The sequence below is a fragment of the Falco cherrug genome, chromosome 10, assembly GCF_023634085.1.
Source record: "Falco cherrug isolate bFalChe1 chromosome 10, bFalChe1.pri, whole genome shotgun sequence".
Classification (NCBI taxonomy): Eukaryota; Metazoa; Chordata; class Aves; order Falconiformes; family Falconidae; genus Falco; species Falco cherrug.
Genome location: NC_073706.1, coordinates 37,867,575 through 37,892,046, shown reverse-complemented (window position 1 = coordinate 37,892,046; position 24,472 = coordinate 37,867,575). Strand labels below are relative to the sequence as shown.

At 40.1% G+C, this 24,472-nt stretch overlaps 1 protein-coding gene across 17 annotated transcripts in view; it reads right to left on the bottom strand.

Moving 5' to 3' along the window:
• PTPN5 (protein tyrosine phosphatase non-receptor type 5) overlaps window positions 1–24,472 on the bottom strand; it is a 76,979-nt gene that overhangs the window by 4,012 nt on the left and 48,495 nt on the right. For 14 of the 17 annotated variants that reach the window (XM_055722204.1, XM_055722211.1, XM_055722205.1 and 11 more), the window contains 8 exons: window positions 21,879–22,117; window positions 18,822–19,011; window positions 15,723–15,807; window positions 12,683–12,762; window positions 12,070–12,207; window positions 8,790–8,900; window positions 4,920–5,080; window positions 1,578–1,691 (listed from right to left, as the gene is read on the bottom strand). In XM_055722204.1, coding sequence (XP_055578179.1) covers window positions 1,578–1,691; window positions 4,920–5,080; window positions 8,790–8,900; window positions 12,070–12,207; window positions 12,683–12,762; window positions 15,723–15,807; window positions 18,822–19,011; window positions 21,879–22,117 — 1,118 coding nt within the window. Of the gene's footprint in view, window positions 1–1,577; window positions 1,692–4,919; window positions 5,081–8,789; window positions 8,901–12,069; window positions 12,208–12,682; window positions 12,763–14,454; window positions 14,508–15,722; window positions 15,808–18,821; window positions 19,012–21,878; window positions 22,118–24,472 lie in introns of all 17 variants that reach the window. The other 3 variants (XM_055722218.1, XM_055722216.1, XM_055722217.1) reach the window with 3 other exon arrangements.

Genomic DNA, 24,472 nt, shown 5'->3' with positions numbered 1-24,472 from the left:
CTTTACGTCTGCTCTGGCTTGCATCCAACCATCTTTCCCTCAGTCTCTGGTGACTCCTTCCCATCCATCCTATTTTCTCTAGCCAGTAATGACCAGACAAGGAGAAGACAGAGAGGGTCTTCCTTCCTATAGCTGCTTGCACACCATCTCATCCTCTCACGCCGCTTTTGAAGTCACCCAGAGCTTTTGTGGGGGTTTAGTGAAAATGACAGTGGATGGCAGCATGACTTCCAAGAGCCTACAAGCCCCGTTTTTCAGCACATCAGGAAACCATGCTCTTCTGTAGCAAGGACGGTGATCTGACTGATTTTCCATCCTGAGTATCTTCTCCAATGACATTTAAATGGCTTTTTCCTATGCCATCCCACTCTTAAGAGGTACATGGCTGCTACACAGGTCTCTGCAGCCTTCCTTTCCCTCCATGGCATCCCTAAAGTGATCTCTCTTCTTCAGCCTCTGAAAATGACTGCCAGCTCCCCTCTCCCTGCAAAGCTAGTATTTTTAATTGGCTTTCTGTATCATGCACATTTGTAAGCAGGTGTCTTCAACCTTCATTTGTATGGTTATTTTCCTATGTAACATTAGTCACAGTGACAAGATATTTCAGATCCAGACAGATATTTCAGAAGGCCACAGATAATCAGCAGTCACTATTTCTATTCTGGTTTTCTTTTCCTCAAGAAGCCTTTCCTTGCTTGGCCTGAAATCCACTGAAGTAGCCAAACCTCCAAGCCCCTGCAGGTCCCTATCTATCGGAGCCTCAGCAGGGCAGCAAGCATGTCATTTTCTGCCTCCCACTGAGCATAATTTCTCCTCTGAAATAGAAGTTCAGTGTGGGGCTGAGGTTCTTTTTTTTCCCTCAGAAAAATCTTTGGTATGTTTTTCGTGACATCTCTTCCCCCGACTACATTTATCATCATTACAGAGAGCACTGAGACATGTTTTGATGGCACTTGAAACCAGTGGAAGAGGAAAAATAACATCTCTGGTGCAAAATTCAAGTCTGTTTACCTCATAATCAAACTCAAGGTAGTGTGTTAAGAAATGCTTAACTGGAAACTACTGAATTTCTGGAGATTTTCACAGCTCCTTCATACGTCTGCAAACACTCTAGACTGCATACTCTCCCTCTCCCCACAGCATCCCAAGCAGACATGCCCTTCCAACAGTGCTCCCAGCTCCCAGTATACAAGGCTAGACTTCTTCACCCCTCCTGGGAGCCAAGTGCTGATCTGTGACGCTGAGCTTAAATGAGACTTTGCTTCTGTATGAACATGGGGCCAGCTCCTCAGCTGGTGAAAGGTAATCCCTTGCTGCACTGAGCTGTGCAGCTAATGCAGATGTTGGTGCCAGCTGTGAGTCTAGCTCAGTTCTAGAGCTGTTCATTAGGTTTACTGCTCATAAAATAGGCAGATTATAAGTCAGAACTGCTTAGAACATGACAACTTCCCTCAAGGAACATTCTCTCTTGGCCTCCGTTTGCCTTTGTTCTTTCCCTTTTCCCATTTGTTTCTCCTTAAAATAACGGGGAAGATTACCATTTTTCATTTTTCTGGAAAGGAAACAGGCTTTCTTACCTGTCTAACCGTAACTGGCAGGCAGTTCTCAATATGTCAACTATGCCCTCGCTCTTCAGCTGTTTACAGCAGACACTAGTTGCAATAAAGCAGCCAGTCCTCCCGATGCCTGCACTAAGGGAGGGAAAAGCAGAGAGAGGCAGCAGAGATGTCAGAATGGCTTTGGAACTTTCTTGTTAAACAAGCACCATTAAATCCACAATCAAACTCCATTATCCCTTTCGTCCCTCCAACCTTTGCCATGTGGGTGCTTGTGAATATAAAGTCGTAACTAGGAAAAGATACTAACTTCAATGGGAAAACACAATTAAGCGAAAGCCACTCACAGCAAACGAGTGAATATCTCACATACAGTGCTAAAAATGGACTATTAGGTACCATTTGACCCAATATGTCCTTGAAGCTGTCATTTAACCTTTGAAAATAAGCAGTTAAACAGTATTTCTTACTTAGACTTGGTTTGAGCAACACTTGCTTTCAGAGTCTGAATCCCAACGGTTTCTTTGAAAGCCATTTTCATTCATAGGTACAGTAAAAAAACCTAAAACCTTTCTTATTATTAGAACTAAAATATCAGAGCTTAAATAATTAGAGCTAGCAGCAGTATGGTAAGTGCAATGCCATTTGCTGATCAGATTGACAATCTAGTAATTCTCTGAATTAGTGTAAGATAAAACAAATTCACTATTAAAGCAATTTCTTTGTCTTTCCTGAACATCTTTATCTAATTCAGTCCTTGCTTAATGACCAGAATTGATATTTTTTTTTCAAGGGCACACTGCTACCGAAGCTGTGAATTCTTCTTATCACCTAATAAAAAACTAGCAGCAAAAGCTAAAAGCCCTTCTTATGCGTTAAATAATTAAGTGAGTATACTCAGGAATAATTACTTGACACAACTGCAAGAAATCCTGCTTCCATTTAAATTGTGCTCAAGCTGTAATACAAAAACACTGGCAACAAATGTACAAGCAACAATGGAGTTTGCAGCCAGGTGCTGCTTGAAAGTCTTAATACTGCTTCTCTGACTGTATAAACAGGTTTTTTTATTCTGAGTTTATGCTTGCTGGGTACACTGGAATCGTTTTAACTTCTATTACTGATCAATAAAAACAATTTAAGGGAAGTTTGGAGGATGGTCTTACTCACTTAAGAACTTATCTCAGTCTTCACATAATTGTGATGGCGGTACCCACCCAACTTGAAATTTTTGTCCCTGAAGCTCTGTACCACATGTCCTGACTTCTCTTTTCTTTACTGTATCTAGTTTGTTCATCACGACTTCAAATATTTCAGGGTTTCAGATGACTCGGCTGCATATGAACGTACATCAGTGATTTAGAAAAAAAAAAAAAAAGAAAAAGAAAAAAAAAGGGCCTTCATCATCCAATTGATGCCATAACCAAACAGGCCACAGTACACAGCTCTTGTATACTGTTTCCTATCCACAGACCTCAGCATGTTTTGCAAAGGGAGGGAACACCACCCATTTTCAGAAGATGCATTACTTTACACCAATGAAGGCCAAACTCACAGTGATTATGCTCTACTGAGGATCTCCCAAAGTGTCAAAGGAGCTACAGTACTCGATGTAACACAGGCCTTGGCTAACGGCTTGCTGCATAAAGCACTCTCAAATAGAAGCAATGTATTAAATTCCTTCTTCAGACAAAGTGACTGCAACGGAGGATAATCTGGAAGGGGTCTGGTCTAGCAGTTACCACATAAAATACTTCATAATCCTATCACCATGTCTCTTAGTAGTTATTTCAAATTAAAATGCCCCATTTCCCCCCAAATTATTACTGGGTCATGGGAATGACACCATACAAGAGGAATGAAACACGTATGCAAAGCAAGAGTGACACAGTGACCAGAATCTTTACCTGCAGCAAATACCATAATACTTCAAGAAGCTCTTAAGAGAGTCACAGATTTCCAAGGGCAAAGGGGACCTTCTTACAAACCATTTCTTACTTTTGTCTTAACTCTCCCCAATCTGTCAAAATCTGTTTTAAAACACAGGCAGAAAAACTGGACATGTGGCATCATATGAACGTTTTACTAGTGATTACTCCGTATTAGCTTATAGGTGGATCTTTGATGACACTGGGCTACCAACCATTCACGCCAAGACATTCCCACTGTATGATAACAGCCTGTTTAGCATGGCTTTTGGATAGCACCCACCTGCCATTTCCTAGAAGATGTTGTGCAAAAATAAGTAAAATTCCTTACGGAAATCCCAAAGGTCAATTTGGCAAAACATATTTTATTGAAATTATGGAAGATTACCCTGACAAGGTTACTGCATCACTTACAAGGCTTTCTACTATTTACCTGGAATAAGTGTTTTGAGAACTGACTTGTAGTTTTCAAGTAATCACATTTAACCTTTCTAAACACTGGCAAAACAGGACTTGCTTTTAGACCTCTGGAATTTCTCAAATTTTTGAAGAACTAGAATTCAGCTATAGTAAATTTTAATGGATTAGAGGCTGTGGTCCAATTTTTTTGAACACTCTTGGGTGGAAATCATCCAGTATAGCTGATTTAAAAATGGTTAGTTGTTGCTTAACATGCTCCCTAGTTATCAGTGCAAAAGAACGTACTCAATGTCTACAAGTGATAAGTACATCATTCTACTTCTTTCTGAAGACAGAAGTATCCATCGTCACCTTTTTTTTTTTTGCTCTGTGATTCATAATTATAATTTTCTCATCACAATTCAAACCACTGTGAAGATTTTGCTTCTTCCAGATAAGAAGTTTTCACCTTTGCCAGGGACTTTTCATAGATACTTCAGTTTTACCATCATTTGCGTACATTTCTTGACAATTACTTGCTGCAATCAGTTTTGCCACCTGTTTTATTTGTTTTGTGTTACACTTAAATTATTGCCTTTGGCCTAATAAGCATTTACAAAAAAAAAAAAAAAAATCAAAGAAATCTACAAAACAGGGGGGTTTGAGGCTTAAAGTTGGATGTTCTCATTTTTGTGCTTACATGTGTCTTCCTATTCAGTTTCACTCACAGTACATTAACCTTTGGTAACCTGGCCCTTTTATGATCATTAAAAGCATATTCTAATAGTAAGGCAAGTGAAATGAGACTGTTCTTACAAGTAACTGAGCCACCACCAGCTTCTGTGTTCAGCTCAGTCTGTATCTGAATGCAATGCCTGGTAATAGAAAATTATTGTCACTAAATTTTAGAAGTTCCAAGCATATTTCACAGAAGCAGTTGGACAAGACCTCCCACGTCTGACTGATGGGCAGTACGACTGTATCTGCCATATGCCACTGTATGTGAAGAAGCCCTCAGAAGCCAGATCTTATTTACCTGCAGTGAACAATCACTGGGGCATTCTTCTCTTCTGCGCTCTGCATGGCTTCTTCCACCTCCAGAACTAGCTGCAACAGAGGGGGAGCTTGATCTGGTGTCTTCTGGTCTGGCCAAGACGTGTACCAGTAATGTTTCAGGTTTCTGACTTCTTCTCCCTTCTGCAATCCAGTTAAGACAAACACAAAATTTTAAAAGAACTTCCGGTTCTAAATTGATACTAAAACCTGGTCTTCCCTTTATGAATGAGATGAGTAAATCAATGCTAAATGGAACAGGAGATCCAAACGGCAAGCTACACAACACACAAATCTGGATTTCAAATATCATGTCTGCACTTCAGTAAACTGCCTTTGGAACAAAAAAAAACCCTCCTCCCCCTTCCCCCACCCCTCAAAGTATTCTGCTCTTTTAGTGCCAAGAGCTGTGTGCAAAACACTCCAGGCAGTCTGTTCCCTCTTGACAGATTCATTCAGCAAACCCAGAGCTGTGCTTGTGACATAACTGCTTTCATAATGTATCTGACAGACAAAGAGCCAGGAGCCGTATGTCTGTCTCCGATAGCTAGCTACCTAGATGAGGGAGAGAGATGACAGCTTATTTTTCTGTCTCTTCTGACAGACAGACTCATGTAAGTTTCCTGTCAATTCTACTCTTCTCTTAAACAAGGTGAGAAATTCAGAGACAGGAAGGTGGGAATTGTATCCAGCTGCAGCCCCGGGCTTTCTGAGAGACAAACTCCAAATCTCTGTCTCAGCATGGCTACGATATAGCAAATGTGCTGTTACTTTTCTGAGTGCCAAGTAGCACTGTGTACTTCCAATTTTGTGTGTTCAAAGTGACATCCTTCTGCATGATTTCTAAAGGTGCCAAACAGTAACATGAAGCTCAGGGAACTGGCCTTACCCTTTCAGCCACTACATAAGCGAGCTGGCTAAGCAAATGTCTTCAAAAGGTCCGGGAACAGAAGTGTTAGCTTCCACAATCTTCCCTTAAACACATAGCTGGCTGAGTTTAGGAGTGGAGGAAAAATCAGAACAAATTTGTCTCCTTCTAAAGAACCAGGCACAAAAATCTAGAAATAGTTTATTTTATCTGTATTCCTAAATCCCTCTAACTGTCAGTTGCTGGATGTTACAAGTGCTCTGTAGTTGTGCCACTTTCCATCCCTCTTTATGGTTGACAAAGCTTTTGCATAGTTTCACAGTGAAATAGACTGGGGAAGTGATCTAGTTAAATCTTTTTTCCTTCTCATGCTGGATGAATTTTCAGATGGATCAATCCATTTCCCCCTTTGGCTTACGCAGTCACATAAATGCTTGTGTGGGCACATGGGAGATGGCACAAGCGCAGGAACAAGAGAGCTGCACAAAAAGAGGCTGGCACAAAGGGAGGCTGGGCTTCACTGAGTTGCTTGTAAGTTCCAGCTAATACTGGGTTTAAAGTGCTCACTGAAGCACAGCCATAGGAACATTAAGGGTACGTAGGAACATTAAGGCTCAGTTTAGGGAAAGAGAGTCTTACTATCATAACACAGAGCCTGGCTTCAGACCATTTACTCACCCTAGTGAGAAGATATTCTGGTTAAGAGAGCATAACCAGTTGTCATGAATTTGAGCTTGCTACAGTAAATCAAATCAACACTGCTCTGAAACATGAACATACACAGTTACACAGTTTCTGAATGTGTGACTATTTGTGAGCCACAGAAGTTATGAACACTGGATTCTTAAGTGGGTTGTGAAAAATTGTAATGAAAACATTGTAAATAATACTGAGAGAAAAGTATAATTTATCTAAGAAAAACATCAATCAATAAAGTCACTCATTTGATGGAAACAGAAAAAAGCCAAAGTTCTAATGATGAACTCTGGATGTCTTTAGTTTTGTCTATGCTTCATAGAGTTTCACGCTTCAGCATAGAGAACCCTGACTCCTGTGGTTCTATACACTTCTGCTTTGACTTCAACAAAATATTCTCTATTGGTGCTTCCCTGAGACTGATAAGATTTAGGAACACCTAGGAGGAAGCAAGATTTGATGGCTTGAAGTTTACCAACATACACACTGTAGTTGAAGCTGAGATCATAGATCAGTGGCTGGACACCAGCAAGTTCCTTTGAGAAAGGAAAACAAGCCTTGCCCTATTGCCTCCGCATTTTCTAAATTCCTAAAACTTCCCAAATCCTGTCCCTATTCTGAAAGAAGTATGACAGCCCACCCTGTAACACATGCAGTAATCACGTATTGCTGGTGGTGGCATCACATGTTTCTGACCACTCCTGTTTAAGGGAAAACTGGTCACTTCATGGCTTCTCTAGTTTTTACTATCAAGTCAATTTAGCATATGTATGGTCCAGAGCTGCTACTCCACTACTGCTGTTAAATGATAGATGTACACCTTTAGGCAATGGTAACTTAACAAATGGAATCTTTATTTCTGGCTCTAGAACTCAGCAGTTCACCTCCTAACATTTGGGACTGGGGGGAAAGAGAAACTGCCCCACTAGTACTGAAAACAAAACCATTGTTTAACTGGAAAAACAAACTGGGATGAGCTGCAAGTCTACAACATACTTGTAAATATTCTTTACTTCCCACTTGTCAGGGCGTGTGATTTTCTCCTTGCCACCTTTGCCAAAAGCACGAGTGACAGACTTTCCACACTCTCAATCCAGACATGGGATTTTATATGCTGGCTTTCTGCCTGTTAGCATATGGCTGAAAAAAAATTAAAACTGCTTGGATAAAAGGAGAGTTTTTTCAGCTTGTAAAGAAATTGTGATGGTATACTGAGGTCAGGGTAGATCTGGTAGATGAAAGATGTATGGAGCTTATGTAAGTAAGACTGTTCTTATTAAAACATGTAGCTCGAGATACTAGAACGCAGCAATGAAAGCAGTTGTAAACTCTAGTACTGTAGACTCTTAAACCTGTGTTTAAGCTCTCTAGCCAGAAGTTGATAGAATGGTCACTGGTATGTAAAACTACATACACAGTTAGCTGGAAACATGCTGTGGTGGAAGTGTTTGTAAAGGCTGTCAACAGTTTTAATGTCTTGGAATGGAATGGTCCCTTAAAGTATCTCGAAGTCAAGTTGGCCAAATGGCTCAAAGAATAAATTAGCACAGTACCTACTAAAAGGGTTTCAGAAAAGGTGAACAGAAGTGGTGCTACCACACCACTGACCAAATGCCAAGCAGACCAGTAGTCCCACTGCCGAGAGAAACTGAAAACAGGTAAGCAAAATTAAAATGCCTTTTGCTCAGTTCTCAACTCCCTTACTTCTTACTAGTAGCACAAGTCATCTTAGGTATAAACAGCGGGTGGGCATCCAGCAGTCTGGCAGCATCCTAATAATGATCGTAAGAAGAGAAGAAGCACAATCTAAATATTTCCTAGGTCTCTCCCCATCCTAAAGAATCTGTAAGACACCATGCGGGTACAAGTTCCGCTTGTAATCAAGTAACCCTTTGCCTAAGCCCATGGCCCAAAGTGCTGTCTGTAGTATGACTTGTGAGGACTGGTAAGCAGCTACCCATGAGCTAACGTGTCACTCTAAATGACCAGTGAACACAGAGGACAGGCACAGAATGAGTCACTGGTTTCTTCCACTGAGCAAACCCCATACTACTGCAATGGGCCCTGTAGCTTTCAGATTGTACATACGCAGTCTAAATCTCTGACTGCTTATTTTACTGTAGGTCTTTGTATGTCAGTGAACTGGGCGAAGCTATAATGACTTCAGTAATGAAAAGTGGTATTTGTACAGCAGTATACTGTGCAGAAGACTTCTACACAACTCTCCACTAACATCTCCATTAAGGGTTTAGACAGCTAAACCACTGTCAGTATGTTGGAATGATTTACCTTTAGGGTGATGAGCCTTAAACGGTAATCGTCTGCTTGTATGACTCTGTTAACTGTGATTTCTATTCCTTCGTAGGTGACCTGTTCCTCTGGCCAATATTCTGTGCATTTCTGTGTGCAATACAAAATAAATCTAGTTAAGCAGGTATCAAGGGAGGTTCATTTTTACTCCTGAAATTGGATCTAGCACATGCACAGAGGAATGTGAATAAACTTTGTTTCTATAAGTACAAGTTTTCACTTTCTAAACAGGGACCACATTTCAGGTGATTTCTGCTGCGTTCATAACAGCCTGATTGCATGATTAAAAATGCGCAAATCAAGGAATGACTAACCACTGCTTTTAAATACAGACACCCTTATTTATCTTTATGCAACTGATGTGCATACTGAAGGTTCATTAGAAAGGCCAGTAGCAATGTGCTTGTGTTTTGAGGTTAATCGTTTTCTTAAGGTAATAATTGTTAGTATAATACGCATTAGTTACCAATATTTCTGTGGTATGTATACACTGACATAGAAACACAAAATAGGTCTTTCCTATTTTTTATAAAGGGTCAATGCCCTCTGAATATAAGATAATCATTTGCATAGGTTTTTTTGTACAAAAGAACATGACTGGGAATTAGATTATGTACCAAAATCCACTTCAAATGGACACTGAGAAACTTTCAAAGCTAAGGAACTGAAAGGAAGCAACTGCTGTGACAGCTATTACACTACTACATTTGATTTTGCCAAAAAACAGTCAGAGATGCAGCCAGCACAACCTGGCAATTAGAAAAGCAGAAACCATAATCCATTTCCAAATCCACACTGTGGTATTGACACGCTAGAGATGAATAGGTGAGAATTTGTAAGCACTCCTATCCTGGAAGGAGGACTGAAAATGATTGGGGTTGGTTGTATGTGGTTTCTCTTTAAACAGATCAATATGGAAAGGAAGAGACAGGGACTTCAACATGGTGCATGAACTAGTTCATGGACAAGGAATGACATGAACAAGGCAGGGACTGAGAAAAAGGGTCCCTTGTGATAACAGAAGCAGCAATCTTGTTATCACAGAGGAATAAGAATCTGCTATCAGACAAATCCAGTTAAAGATTATGCTTGTAAGCTTCCTCTTTTATATGGCTGTACACAACAATGAAGGAAGTGAGTTAAATCATTTTGCTCTTCCCCACCAAAAATAACTCTATTTCAGGAGAAAGACTAACAACAGAGAAGTATCTTGCAAATTTACAGAGTCAAAATTTGTGTGGGGGAGAATCAGTGTTGTTCTATCTGCACAGTGCATCAGTTAATAACCCACTGGGAGTGTGGCCCACTGTGTCTCTGTAAAATTATTTATGCAGATTGCATTTTTTCTTCCTGTACTCTTAAACTGCTGAATCCATTGTAAAGACTGTCAAGAGCACTAGCAGCTATCAATAGCACAGACGTTGCTTTGCTTAAAGGAGTGGAGTACGATTGCCCACTCATTTCTGTGGACTGTCTGTCAGTTCAGATTAGATGTTACAGAGGGCTGAGATAAGAGCTTTTAATACTCACATTAGCAAAGTCATTGCACTGAGGAGGAACACAAAGCCTCTGTCACTAGCATCATTGCTGAACAAAGGTTTTGGTTTTGAATCTATGTACTTCTGAGTCCTGCTATTCATTAATACATGTGTTATAGAAGAAAGGGGATGAATATAGAAGACATTTATATGAAAGGACTTACCCTATATTTATGGCTGAGATTCCTGACACCACTTAATTTTTGACACAAAAGGTATCAGAAAATACTCAGCAGCTCTGTTACGACAAATGGGCTACAGCAAGGGTCAGTTATATAGTATATCAGCATTGCAGTGCACTGCATCTCAAGACTCACATGATGAGTGAAATAGTTGCTCAGTATGGATAAGAGGAATTCTACATTATTTTACATTCCTGTTACACAATCTTGCTATGAAAACTATAGCGGAAGAACTTATCACTGGACATGTCATTCAGGACCAATATTTCCTCTGCATCATCATCTTTAAACCTTGAGGTCCTTAAATAATTCTGGTGTACTATGTCGTGACATTTTAACATCTCATTTGCCATAAACTGGCAACTCTGATCAACACGTAAGTTATTACTTCAGTGCTGCCTCTCAGACAGAGGCAGATGCAAGTTTAAAATGTTAGTGCAAAGAAAAAGTGTAAAAAGTGCAAACCAAAAATACTGTATTTTGCATCAGCAATGCCTTGACAGTATGTGTCCAGTCAGCCAGCTGTAATAACTGACCACTGGTAACTTGCTAAGCATGGTAATTCTCTGTCTTGTGTCATGTCTTTTTTCTCTGAAGTTCAAGGTTAAATTTATTTACTTCGCAACTGGGGAAAAGCTAAAGGTTTGTGTTAAAGGTTTGTGCACATGCATAATTGTGGACACTAAGCTTCCAGCTAGCAGTTAAGCCATTATAACTCTGTGTGCATGACAGAAGTATGCCCATATTCTTGGGCTTCTTACTAATGGCTTCTCAGGGACAAGCTTTAAACAAATACTGCTGCTGCAGCTTAAGAAACACCATTTGGACCTTTCCACTTGCTGCCAGTGGTGAGTGGGGATGCAGAGCCCCACACATGCTCAGATCACTGTCTCACATCTTACACTGCCAATAAAGGCAGACGTAAGTGCAACTACCTGTCTGTGAACTGAAGCCCAGACACATGGTTCTTGCAACTCTGCTATGGGGCAACTGTTTCAGCAGGTAAGTAATGAACAGCTGGAGGGCAGCAGTATTTTAAACTGCAAAAAAACCCACATCATGCTAGGTGGACAGCAGCTCTGGTTGCTGATTATCGTTAACTAGCATCTTTTGCAAGTCAGAAACAGCCTCAATGAAATGGGGCTATAGACACTGAATCATAATAAATGCAAGATAAAGCTGCACCAACTCTTTTGATTAAAGATATTCAACCTTAATAGTTACAGGGTACTATTGTTTTTATTCCTTTAGAGAGAATTTAAGAGTGTCTGCAGAGAGAGCTGGGTTTGAGGAGGTTTTGCATCAGCTGGGAGAGGAAAAATGGCAAAACCAGCAGTAGGCTAGGTCAGACGGTAAAACAAGACTTACAGTAAACTGAACTGAAAGAGCAGCCCACATCTTCTCTGAGCCTGAAGAATTTAATGCTGGCTCCGATGGCTCAAGGCCACTGAACTAACTTCTGGTTACTGGCTGAGCATTTATGCTGGAAGTATCTGCTAGAGTACAGACAAAAATACAGACTATATGTAACACCATTACCTCATTCATCTCTTCTATATTGGTAATCATGACAATGATGGGAGAACGCTCCTGCCACACCATTCTCCAGAAATCACTGACAGTATTAACTATCGGTCCCTGAGTAGCAATATATACCTTTTCCTCTCCTCCATAGCCCTGCCAACAAAACAACAAGAGATGAATTTTAACAGGGATGTCCACCACAACCTTGATGGTTCAGTCTTTAAAACAGAGCTATCACTGGTTGAAATAGTGACTCTGTGGCATCAGTTCTTCTCCTTTCTGTCTCCTGCACGTGTACACAGAGCAAAAGCACAACATGGACACTCGTTTCACTTGAGTCCAACAGCCTTGAGGTGACTCTGGCTAAGTCAAGAGCCTTATTCAGTCTTACCACGTGGTCAGGCCAGCTGACAAGCAATTTGCATCAAGAAGGGCAGAAGTGTGGTTTTGTCTAGTCTGAATCTGTGGAGTTGCACTTTGGGGCTTGATTTTCAGTTAACATAAGCAGGAGAGACGAGCAATCAGTTCAGCTAGGATGCCTTTTAAAGCCAGTGGATGTTGCAACTCTGTTTACATTAACAAGGGCTGAGAGAGGCTAGGCAGACGCATCAGACTATTAAGCTCTTACCCTGATGTAGTTAGCATTGATGTAAGAGCTGAGGGGGTCATCCTGATCAGCTGAGGTAAGGCACACTCTGCTGTGAGGATCTGAAAGGTGTAAAGAGATAAGCTGCTCAGAGGACAGAAAAAAGCACACAAGATTCTTTTGTACAGCAAGACATTTACATGCATTCACGGCCATCACAAAAGATGTGAGTGGCCTTGGAGAGTTCCCATGTTAAAATGTTACCACAAAAAACCCAGAAAGGATGGCTGGGGTAATTTGGCTGCTTCTGATAGCTTTACCTGCTCTCTGAAGCCTACTTAAATTGTTCCTGTTGCAGAGTCAGTGTCCCAGAGTGACTCTGGACAGTTTTCCGCTCCAGGAAATTATTTCTCAATTTGTTAGGTGAACAGACTCATTCTGGCTTGTAAGACATTAGAACATTGTTTGTGAAATGACAGCAAACAGCTTTTCTCCCAAACCATAAAAACATTTCTTGCACACAGGCAAGCCAGATGACAGTAACTCTTTCCCTGTCTTGTCTTGCAGTGACACTAAATGCCAAGATACACTACTAACAAATACAATGGTTAGAGAAATTAAAGAGTATTAACAGTCTCTTGTACTCTGCTTAAGTCTCTTCACTACAGTGACCGTCATTAGGGCTGTTTATGAAGCATTATTCTTGTTTTAGTAAGTTAACAGATGAAAACATTCCACCTGAGAAGTTCAGTTCAATTCCACTGAAGTCAATAGGAGCTGTTCCACTGATTTTACTGTGAGCTGACACACATCCACCTTCACCAGTACTACAGTTTCTTATCACTGACAAGAAACATCCTCCTGACAGAGGCCTCAGCAAACAGCAACAGCATGTATCACCAAGAGAATATTAAAAACAAACCACAGATGACTTCTTAATAGAAAGGTTCAGCCTGCTTAGAAACCAGAAAAAAAAAACCCCAAACCCCCAAAAATTGTACTTTACCCCATCTCACACTAAGGACTAGTTACACAGTAACTTCTACAGTACTAGACACACAGACACAGCATGAAATGCTGTTCCCAGACAGAACAGATTCATGTTATCTATTATGTGACAGTATGATCATAATCAGCAAAGCAAAGACATTACCAAAGATACTGTTTTATAGCACAGAAGTAGTGAAACCAGCGAGTTTCTTTAGCACAGTTCCCTCCTGCTCAAATTTGCTCACATCTCTAGTGCTGGGGAGATGGTGAGACAAAAGATAAAATCTGCTTTTTCATCAGTAATTTTGATAGCCTGAAACAGGTCACACTTAAAACGGTGACATTGGTTGCCAGATGTTTGTTCAAATGTCACTGCACTGGGTAGTTAGACCCCTTGCATGAAGTCCCTTTGCCTGGGTTTTATGCAGTCATCTGTGGAGTCTGCTGAATAAGTAACAATTATGTGATTTTCTCCTATTAATAATACCAATAATCCTAGGCTGCCCATCTCATGGAGGCTCTTTAGGGAAAAATAAAACGGATCTGAAGAACTCTATCAACAGGTACCACATATTTTTAAGCAGAGGCTTCCTTTAGTATTCTTCAGCGGCAGTAGAATTTGAGTTACTTTTCACTTCTGCATCCACTAATATTTAAACATTACTCAGAATATGCTTTTACTTTAAATTATCATACTTGCCTTGTGATTTTTCTATTAACGTAGTGTTTACATTTTTAAAGTTAGTGTGTTAGTGAATAGTTGCAAACTTATTTCATGTAAGTTTGTTAATCCTTGGAGGCATGGTAGGGTAGGAACCAGTTACCTTATCTGGAGAGGTCAAAGGGACAGCATGGCTGCTAGCAGATATCCATACAGCTGAGATGAAGTTTGCAACAAATAATTAGCCCATTGAGTGATCATTCTTAAAAAATACATGGTAGTGGGCCAGCTGGCATCTGTTCACAACTCTGGAACAGGGTGTTCAAAATGGCAGCAATTCTGACGTCTCATTTTAAACATCCAATATGAGATACTTAAAATGGTCCCAGTTCTCAAAGTACACATTAGATACCCAATTCAGAATATATAGATTACTTCAAAACCTAGCAGTTTAGGTACCTGAAATCACTAGCCACTTTTGCAATCTTCCCTTTCCAGCAAAACTAGTGAATTCATATGCGAACAATTCACTTCAGTCATTAGCACATCAATAGTGAAATGTGGCTGAATGTTTTTACACTTCTGGTCCAAGGTGGAGTACAAAGTCATCAGGAGGGTCGCACACACTGGATCATTGGCTGCAGCTGCCAAGAGTTGTAAGTCTAGGTAAAAAAAAAATCTCTTCTGGAACTGTTTCCAATCCAGGTTTGCTGACTAAAATGGTAGGTATAGCTGAGGACATTTTTTACTTCTCTGCACTTATCTTTGCTAACCTGACACAGAACCTTTAAGGCTTTGCAGGCTTTACTGTGGCCAGCAGTGGCATATTCCAACAATGGCTTAGAGTAAAAAAAGAGACATGACATCTAATCACATCACTTTTCAAAGTAACTTTTAGTATTACAGAACTGAAAATGACACTTGTAAAAATCTGTACCAAAATTTTTCTCAAAACTCTACTCCTGGCTACATATAAAATAGCGTAATAGAACAGAAAAAGATTTTGATTTTCTACATAATCTTAATGCCATCAGGTCAGTTCCCAATATTCTCAGTTTGCATTTGAGGCATGATTCCGAGAAAAACATCAGCCAGGAAAATAACATGGCTAGAATTCAGTTCTTCTAAAGGAGTTTCATCAAACAAACCACTAAGTAACACCTGAATGAACAGACCAAGTTCATGGGTGGAATTTTTAAAAGCAACACCAACTATTGCTGATGTTCAGTGAATCTTAGGTTCTTCACGCTCTGTAACTCTTTGTAAATCTGGTTTATGCTTTGAAGCCATCTTTCTGCTTCATAAATATGGCCTTTGGACAATACGTTGTAGTGACAACACACTTCATGCATTCTGGAAAGGAAAGTGCAAAGATCTATGGCATATAGAATAAATCACCTTGCCTCAGTGACTTAAAAAGCAGAAACTTACTTGGGAGAATTGTTTTGTAGCGATTCTTACGCACTAAGCCTGGAATATCATATTCCTTTGGATCAACAAAGTTCATTGGAATTTCCTGTAAAAACAAAAGAAAAAACAAAACCCACAAAACACAGTAGATACTACTATTAGGTTCACAGAAAGAATAAGAAACCCAAGCCCATTATGTCCTGCCTGTGAGGGAGACAAAGTGATGAAATCAACCAAGACACGTGGTACAGTACTTCTAGCAATTTACCACCACAATGTGATTGATGTTTCCTTTTACTATCACTGGCTTTCTTTTCTGAAGTCCTTAATATGAAAATGCTCATAGTGACTAATTCTTGGAGTAATATATGCAACAGCATTAACATTAGTTTCTAGTATTATTAGAACTGAATTGCAAGTGTGGGCACGGAACCGAACAAAAGGTGGTATGTAAGATACTCTGCTCCAAAAAGCAATGGACCTCAGATACCATTCTTTCTGATACACATTCCTTCTTCCTCTGAGGATGGAATGAAATAATATGCTAGTGACCCTCTGACAGCAACAAATTACGACACACATTATGATGGGCTGGCGTACTGACCTGACTCTATGGAGCTGGGGGGGAGTCACTCTTTGTGCACTGCACTTAAAGCTCCACAGGCAAGGACAGCAAACAGGTGTTCAGGGATTACCTGCTCTCTACACTGCTGACACAAAGAACACACAAAGATGGAGGGGCTTCTTATTCTCCACTACTTGTCTCCTGCAAGCAAGCGGCCAATGCGCAACAGGAAGAAACAGGAACCTTCCACCAACCGGAGTCGGCAGGCATGCAATGAGACGGGATGTGCTAACCAGGCTCGGCAGAGAAAGGGCTCATGGGAGCTTGGGACCAGAGCTGGTCATCCCAGCTGCTGCACAGCGGACATGAGAGGCCCATAATGCACGTTCTGGTAACAGCAGTCAGGGTTGAGTAAGACATGCTTCACTCTGGGAAGAAACTAAGATGAGCAGAGCTATGGACTATGTTAAATTCTGGAGCTTTAGAAGACTTGACCACCTGCATTCTTGTACAGCACTGAGTGTACTGTTGGACTTCAGCAGAGGCAATTGATAATAAAAATATTTTGTTGAAGTAATCTCCTATCAATCTGGGGAATGGCATGGCAACAAAACCTTCATGTTTACCTCAATTCCTACTTGGTATTTAGTCACCCAAAAATCTTCTTGAGCCAAGAGGTATGGTCTGTTTTGGGGACTCACTTATTCACTGCTCAAGCAAATTCTAAGCAAAATGGACAGGACTTTCGCCTGAGTGAAAACTCTAAATCTTGTAAGAATTTCAGGACTCAGCTCTGCGATTGAGATCCCCGCTGACTTTTCTTCCAAAATGAAACACACTGCTTCCTTTCTCATGGATCTGAACTTTGAAAATCAAGTAGGTTAGACAGACTGAAACTACATGATGCAGAGCTAGCTCACAGTAACTGTTTCAAAAAAAACCCAAAACAACTAGCTTACAATTTTTAATTACAGAAATGACACTGTGATTACACAGCTATTTTTATCCATGCTTTTTCAGCCTTCATTAAAGAATGGAAATGGCTTGGATAGTTTGGCTGTTGAATGATTTTCTGAACAACAGGAAGACTAATTCAAAAACTCTCAGAGAAATGAAGCATATTTTTTCCTACTTCTAACATTATTTTCTGTGCTTGAAAGCCACAGTGCACCTCAGAGACTCACGAAACTGTATGTGAACTTTTCAGCAGTCAATTGAGATGCTCACTAAGTGAACACTTCCTCCCTATAACAGAAATGGATGCTTTACTTCAAAAGAATCAGGGCTTGTCTACACAAAAGCTGCTTTTCTTCAACTTGCACAGCACTAAGTGAACTAAGGACCACAGATATCTGGTGGTCTGTTTTAAAAGTCCAGACTATCTCATCTCCCCTTGTACTTGTAAAGTGAAAAAAACCCTGAAACTGCACAAGAAGGGAGGACAGCAAGCCATAAAGTGTTTCTTCCACCCTTTCAGATCCTTACAGGTCATAAAGAGGACTGGCTGAAAGGGCTGTTGTGTTGCAAAACATCATCTTCCTCTCGTTCTGCTGAGGTTACGTGTTTAAGAGAGTATTTGACTTGGTAGCATTAACTTCTGTAGCTCTTGATCACGTGTTCTGAAATATCCCAGCACGCAAAGACTGTGCCCTGGTTACCTCCCATCTTGTGCAGAATTTACAACCCTGCCTAGCAGGCATAATACTCACAGCCGCTACAGCAATCTGCACCCCCCCCACACCCTGGTATAACAGACACGGACACTCAAGCAATTAGGGAAGACACTCACTGAATGCAAAGATCTAAAAAGCCAGTCTACTCACCACACTGAAATGTATCTGGCCTTTATCCTAAACTATGTAGAAACCAAATTTTCGACTGTTTGCTTCATTTGTGTACATAATTTTTTTTCTCAAAATGAGGTGAACAATTCTTTCAAAGAACAGTGGATACAGTGAGCCAAGGAAACATACTGCAGAATCCTAAAGGCAATAAATAATTTTTGTGCAGAAAAAAACCCAGTAATACATACTTCCTACGGCTCCTGCTGAGTGACACAACCATTCTCTGCTTTGGTTAACTGGAGGACATTCAAGCTTGGGAAGTAGCTCCATGCCAAGTACTCAACAGCAAAGAGTATGCACTTGAGTAATTTCATCCCCCAGGGCAACTCCAGACACATTTCAAGAAGTTATGCCTATAGTAAATCTGGCCTTTCTTCAGTAGTCCAATGAAAAAGTTTGATTTTTTTTGTTAAAAAGTAGCATGCCAACAGAAAAAAAAAAAAAAAAAAGAAAAAAAAGATTTGTGAAAACAAAGGGGGTTTTTTGTTGCCGGAACAAATTCTCTAGTTTTTAAGTGACAATATGACTGAAAGCTTTCCGACATTGTCATTTCAAGGGATGATGAGTTTGGGAATTCCATTAAATGCTTCATTGATGGAAGTGGAGTTTGTATGTACTAATTTTAGACTTGCAGAAAATAGCAAGGTTCACAGAAGAGAGACAACACCCTATTTTCCTGATGCTCCTAGAAGAGACAGGACAGATACTCACAAAGAACTCTGCCTGGAGTATGAAAGGATCCAGTGCTTTTTTGTGTAGTTCCTCTTCAGTAAGGATGTTTGATGCCGTCTGGAGGTACTCTCGGGCTGACTGTTCCCGTGGTGACATAACATAGCCAAAACCTTGCTCAGAACAGCCTGGGGTACACATATCCAGTGTGAGTGAAACATTTGAACCTCTCCTGCAAAACAGAGCAATCGAAGTTTGCTTACAACAGAACAGACTGACCCATAATTGTCAGCAATGGACACAGTCCCAGTGACAGATAAACAGCAACTTTAGAAAAGCACCCAGCTGGTTCTGCTGTTTACGTTTTGATTGCTAACTGTGGAAAATGGGCGACGCTTCTTGGGTAGACGAGACCAGAAGATTATGTTGTACACTGGAATACGAAGGCCAACAATTGTTGTTGCACTTTTGCAAACCACACCACATTTTTGATTGCCTAAATATGGACTGACATTTTAGGCACCATAGGTGAAAGTCTTGGTCTTCATTTTCATCAGGCCAGATCCTACTGAATAACCATTTATTAGTAGCACAGAAAACATCGGTAGAGTAAGACCTTGGGATAAACATTACCAGCTCAACATTAATAAAGACATGAGAAGCCAACCATTACAGCGAATAATTTTTCTATCTGAAATACTTTCTTTCCACAACAGTACATCATAAGAAGGGTAAAATGAAGGTCCCAACATTTTTAACAGTTAGAGTAAAAACAGAGATGCTGCTGAGTGTAGAATTTGTAGTGGCTTTACTGTCAGTTGGCATACCACAAAACAAAGTCAAAATGTCTGTATTGTTTATTGAATGCAGTTTTACATCATTTCTGATCTTCTGTCAATCTCAAATACCACAGACAAAAGATTCAAATATCATCAGTTGATCTGTATTTAAGTATCTTTAACATAATAAAATCATTATAAATGATAAAATCATATGATTATTACTAGGGGTAATGTTCTATGCAACCACACAGTAAACTTATTTTTTATGACTCTCAACTGGGAAAATCTAGTGAGGAGATGTTTGCAGGAGCTGTTGAAAAAATCACATAAACATGCAAGCACAACCAGCTCACAGAAAAGACAGTAGAAGTTGTTACTTGGATCAGAGCCTTTTTTTGGATTCAGGAGTTCTTCCAAAAGAATCGACAGCCAGCCTCCTGCTATGATTCACAGTCATGGGAAAATAATTTTGGATGAAACATGACCAGTAGTGGTAGACACTGAATCTTTAGTGACACCTTTCAAAAGATTTTGACCCTCCCCTCCTGTGTGCTGTTAAATAGCTACTATGTTCCTTCCCCAGAAACAGCTGCGTTTGACAACGAATGCTTTGGGTTCTTTAAGGTAGAAGAGCTACACACATAAAGATATTAATAGTTCTGCAGCACGAGGAAATGAGAGGGTTTCTTCTTAAGAGTGCTGTTTGAATTTAGCTAGTGACTACCCTTCTAATGGTGTAGGTGGTTAAGAATGAGAAGGAAGTAAAATGGAGAGATGGAGAAGCAGAATGGATGCAAAAGACGGACAAGTAGGCAAATCAACACAACACTCAAAGGAAGAGCAACCCGTGCTTGATGTAAGTGAAATCCGCCCAAGCACAGTTCAAACCTGAAATGATGTCTGGCTTCTCAAGCGCACGTGTATGGTTGAAAAAGTATACACCTTCTACCTAATATGAGAACTTCAAGGAACTGCTTTCTTTTTCCCATCTTTACTTCTTTGACATTTTAATTGTAATTCATTACTTGAACCAATTGATATTCCCTAACTGATATTCCCAAATTTTTATTCCCCAATTCCCTTGAAACAGTGAGTATCTTTCCTGCAGGCTAGCAGTTACCTGAGAAGAAGCATCAGCATCTTTAAAATGAGAGGGAAGGAATGAAATCAGGGATAGGCAAAACCACAAATGACTGTTGCATTTCAAGCCCAATCTTGCCCGTAATGAAAAACAGCAGCAAAACTCACTGATAGCAGCAGGTGCAGGGATAAGCCCCAGAGGTTACTGCAATCTCATATTTAAAGAATATCATAAGAAAAGCTAGGAAATTTTATAGCAAATGCAACCATGAATAAAGTGAGAAAAAAATGTCTAAGCTCATGGAGTGCAAATGAAAAGCCTCTTCTGTAACATTCCCCTTTCACTGTGTCACGAAGAGCTTTGGAAACAGCATCATACTTTTTAAAATCCAAGTTCTGCCTTTGGTTTTAAGTTTGTGATACGAGAATTAACTATGGTTAGCACTTCAATTAAGGTCGAAAACCTAGAAATAAAGAGAGGTGATACTTTGCTATGTTGGGTCCTTCAGTAATGTCATTCTTATTCATAACATCATCACCTGCAGCAGAGTATCCTCACTGGATTTCTACCATCAAGATTTTGTTCTATTTCACTAAGACAACTGAAAGAAAACAAAACAGAAAAATATCTTCCTTTTATTTTAAATTTGCCTTTTCTCAGCTGTGAATCTCTGAGAAGCTCTATTGCCCTGATGGTTCAAGCAGTGAATACCAGCTTACCCCAAAGTTTCATTACTGGGTTAATTTCAAAGGAATTAATTTACTTTTGGGCTAACCCATTTTTTATGAGAATCATTGTACATTACCACTTGTCCTATGGTTTGCTTTTGGAGAAAGGACTAATCCTCCAGCATGAGTGACAGAAAAAAAATTAACAAGACCCACACCACTTTCATAGGTAAAAGTTTTCACCACCCTATAGTGGATTTCATGCTGTGCAGCTGCCGTCATAGGGAATGGCAAGAGATTCATCAAACACAGATGGATATTTCAAAGGAAAGAAATGTTGCTTTTGAATCACACTTGTTGACAGCTGTCTAAAAATTGTGTATTTTTTTTGGCTAATACATTTATGACTGGACTGAAAATAAGACAGGAAATAAAGCAGGTGCTTGGCTTTAAAACCACATTTTAAAGTGACATTCATGAAGGCATTCAAGTTTCCTACTAGGTACAGAACTCCTAAATCCACAAAATCTGGGACCAGACTTTCCCCTATTAGTCATGTCTACCCTACCTTTCTTGCAAGCCCATGGATTTAACTGTTAGAGTAGCTGGATCTGTCTCCGCTTTAATGTCCATTATGCAGTCAAAGACCGGAGTCTCCGGTACAGGATCCAAATCTAGGAAGTCATCCTCATTTTTATCCTCTGTCCACTCTGAGTACGTGAATGAAGGCTGCCGGCTCACAGATTGGCGTCTGTCCTCTTGTAGTGGAAAGGGGGGGTCTGGACGGGCTCTGAGCAGATGCCAGAACTGGAGGAAACAAACATTTGAAAAAGCTTTCTGCTTGCTGCCAGGCCTTCCATGCAGCCTAGAGGATGGGTTTGTAGGGCAACATCGCAGCTCACTATAACGTATTAGAATTGCAGAGTACTGAAGAGGACAGGAATGTTCCATGCAGGAGTAGCTTTGTGATACGTTACATGGATTTACATCTACCCATTCAAACCTGCTTTCAGCCACAGAGGTTTCCACAGAGCTGGCCAGGCTTAACTCAGTGATACAGTGGAAGCAGATTGTGCTTGTGACACACCATGTGCAAGCCAATGTGATATCACTGTTCAGTTTCTTCCCCTTCCTAAGCTTGTTTACAAAATAAAAATCTACTATACTATTCTACAAATCATACTTCTCCTGACTTAATTGTTTTCCATCTAAAATTTAGATATAGCTGGGTTAAGTAAATATAAATTTTCCTGAACTGCACATCTTTGATAATCTGGCACTGTACCTCAAATTCACGTATAAACCAATCATTTTTTAAAGAGGCCATGATTTTGATGTATCTGGTTTTGAGGCTCAGAATGCCCCTACCAGTTTTTGGCCTGTGGCACAGACTGTTCTGTGATCTAATTAATTCATTTAAACATGATATAGACATTAAATAATTCATCTTGTGAAGTTCTAGGACATACATGTAATATTAAAGTTTATAATATAAAATAGTGAAAGGTTTGAAATAGCATGAATCTAAAAAATTGCTGTATCATATTGGTTTGCACGGATGCTGCGGCAGACTAGATTGATTTGGAGATTGTATTGATAGACTGTTTAATCCTCCACACAGGCCTCAGTTAAAAATTTCAAGGCCACGTCTAAATTCTGGAACCCTAGGCCAACTTCATCCCTCTAGCATTGAACTAGGAGCAATATCACTCAGGCTGATTGTTATACAAACTATATTGGACTGTCATACATTTTTTTGAGACTAAGAAGAACAGGTCTTATTTTCCAAAGTAAAACCTCTTCCAAACTTTTCTTATAACTGGCTTTTAAATGGTCAGTTGAATTTAGAAAATGTGTCATTAAAAAGGTCAAACCTCTTCCTAGGCTACTAAAGCATGTTGTCTGGTATTGGATTTTAAATGACAATTTTCTTGTGCCTGGGTGTCTTCATGCACTTTCATTTCTCTGAGTGTAAAGAATGAAAGAAGTGAAGCCAATTTTAATTTCTGTCCACAGTCAGCTTTAGTGAAATGTTAAGACTCTCACAAAGCCGCAGTATTCATTTGACAGTTACTTCAAAATGTTTTTTTGTTTCAGTTAATCAGAGTACATAGTAATTACAAAAGCAAACATATACTAGACTTCTGTTTTACACAGCTTTGGGGCTGAGTCTGAACCAAGTCTGTCCTACATGCTTGGGCTACCGGAGGGCAAGCAAGAAGCTCCAAGACATCATTCTATTTTCACTCCCCAAGATGACTTCTAGAGCTGGGCAGTCCCACAGGACTAGCCATGCTTCTTTCACGTACCGCAAAACTGTAATAGCTGAGCAGTTCACAGTGTGAAGTATTCGCTCAACAACTCTGGACTGCTGGACAGTGCTGCTGTTACTAAAATCGGCGCTTGGGCAGAGAGCCAAGTGTAACATCTAGGTACCCGTTATATGTTACAGATCCTAGAGCTTGTACGGTGACACAGGGCTGATTTTTTCGGGTGATTTAACACACCATAAATCCAAAGGAACAAAAAGTTCACCCAAGAAACAAAACAGCTTTTCTTTAGGTTGAAGGAAGCGTGTGGTAAATAAGGAGCTGCCCAAAACACCAAAAGAAATTAAGTTATAGTTGAAAGTGATGGGGTTAAACTAAATAATGGAAAGATTGTCAGCTCTGAAAACCTGTTCAGGAGGACTGGGCAGCTCAATGCTGATTTTCTGCAGCTGCCTGGGTCTTAACACAGTGTTTTATGAGACAGAAAACAGACAGCAGTGCTAATACAAGCCTCAAGCACCCTATCCAGCCTTTTGCTTTCACTGTGACTGCCAGCTTCCCAATGCAGTCTGGTACCTGGGTGTTCTCAGAGAAGTGCTTCAAATGTCGGCTGAGGTCTGCTCTCCTGAAAAATTCACTCTACATGTATTAGAGTCACAATATCCCGATACAGGAATGAGCTGGACTTTAGCATGTGCACAGACCAGACAGGGCCTCTGTTCTCTCGGTATCACTTCTCAGAATCTGCTTGACCACCATTTCTCAGCCTTGTTACATAGCTCAACAGTTATTGCTCTACATTACAGCAACAAAGCACCTGCATCAACAGGCACATTTTCTCCCTTTCCAAGGAACTACTAAAGCATTACTGTTAAGTTACCACAGTTGATGA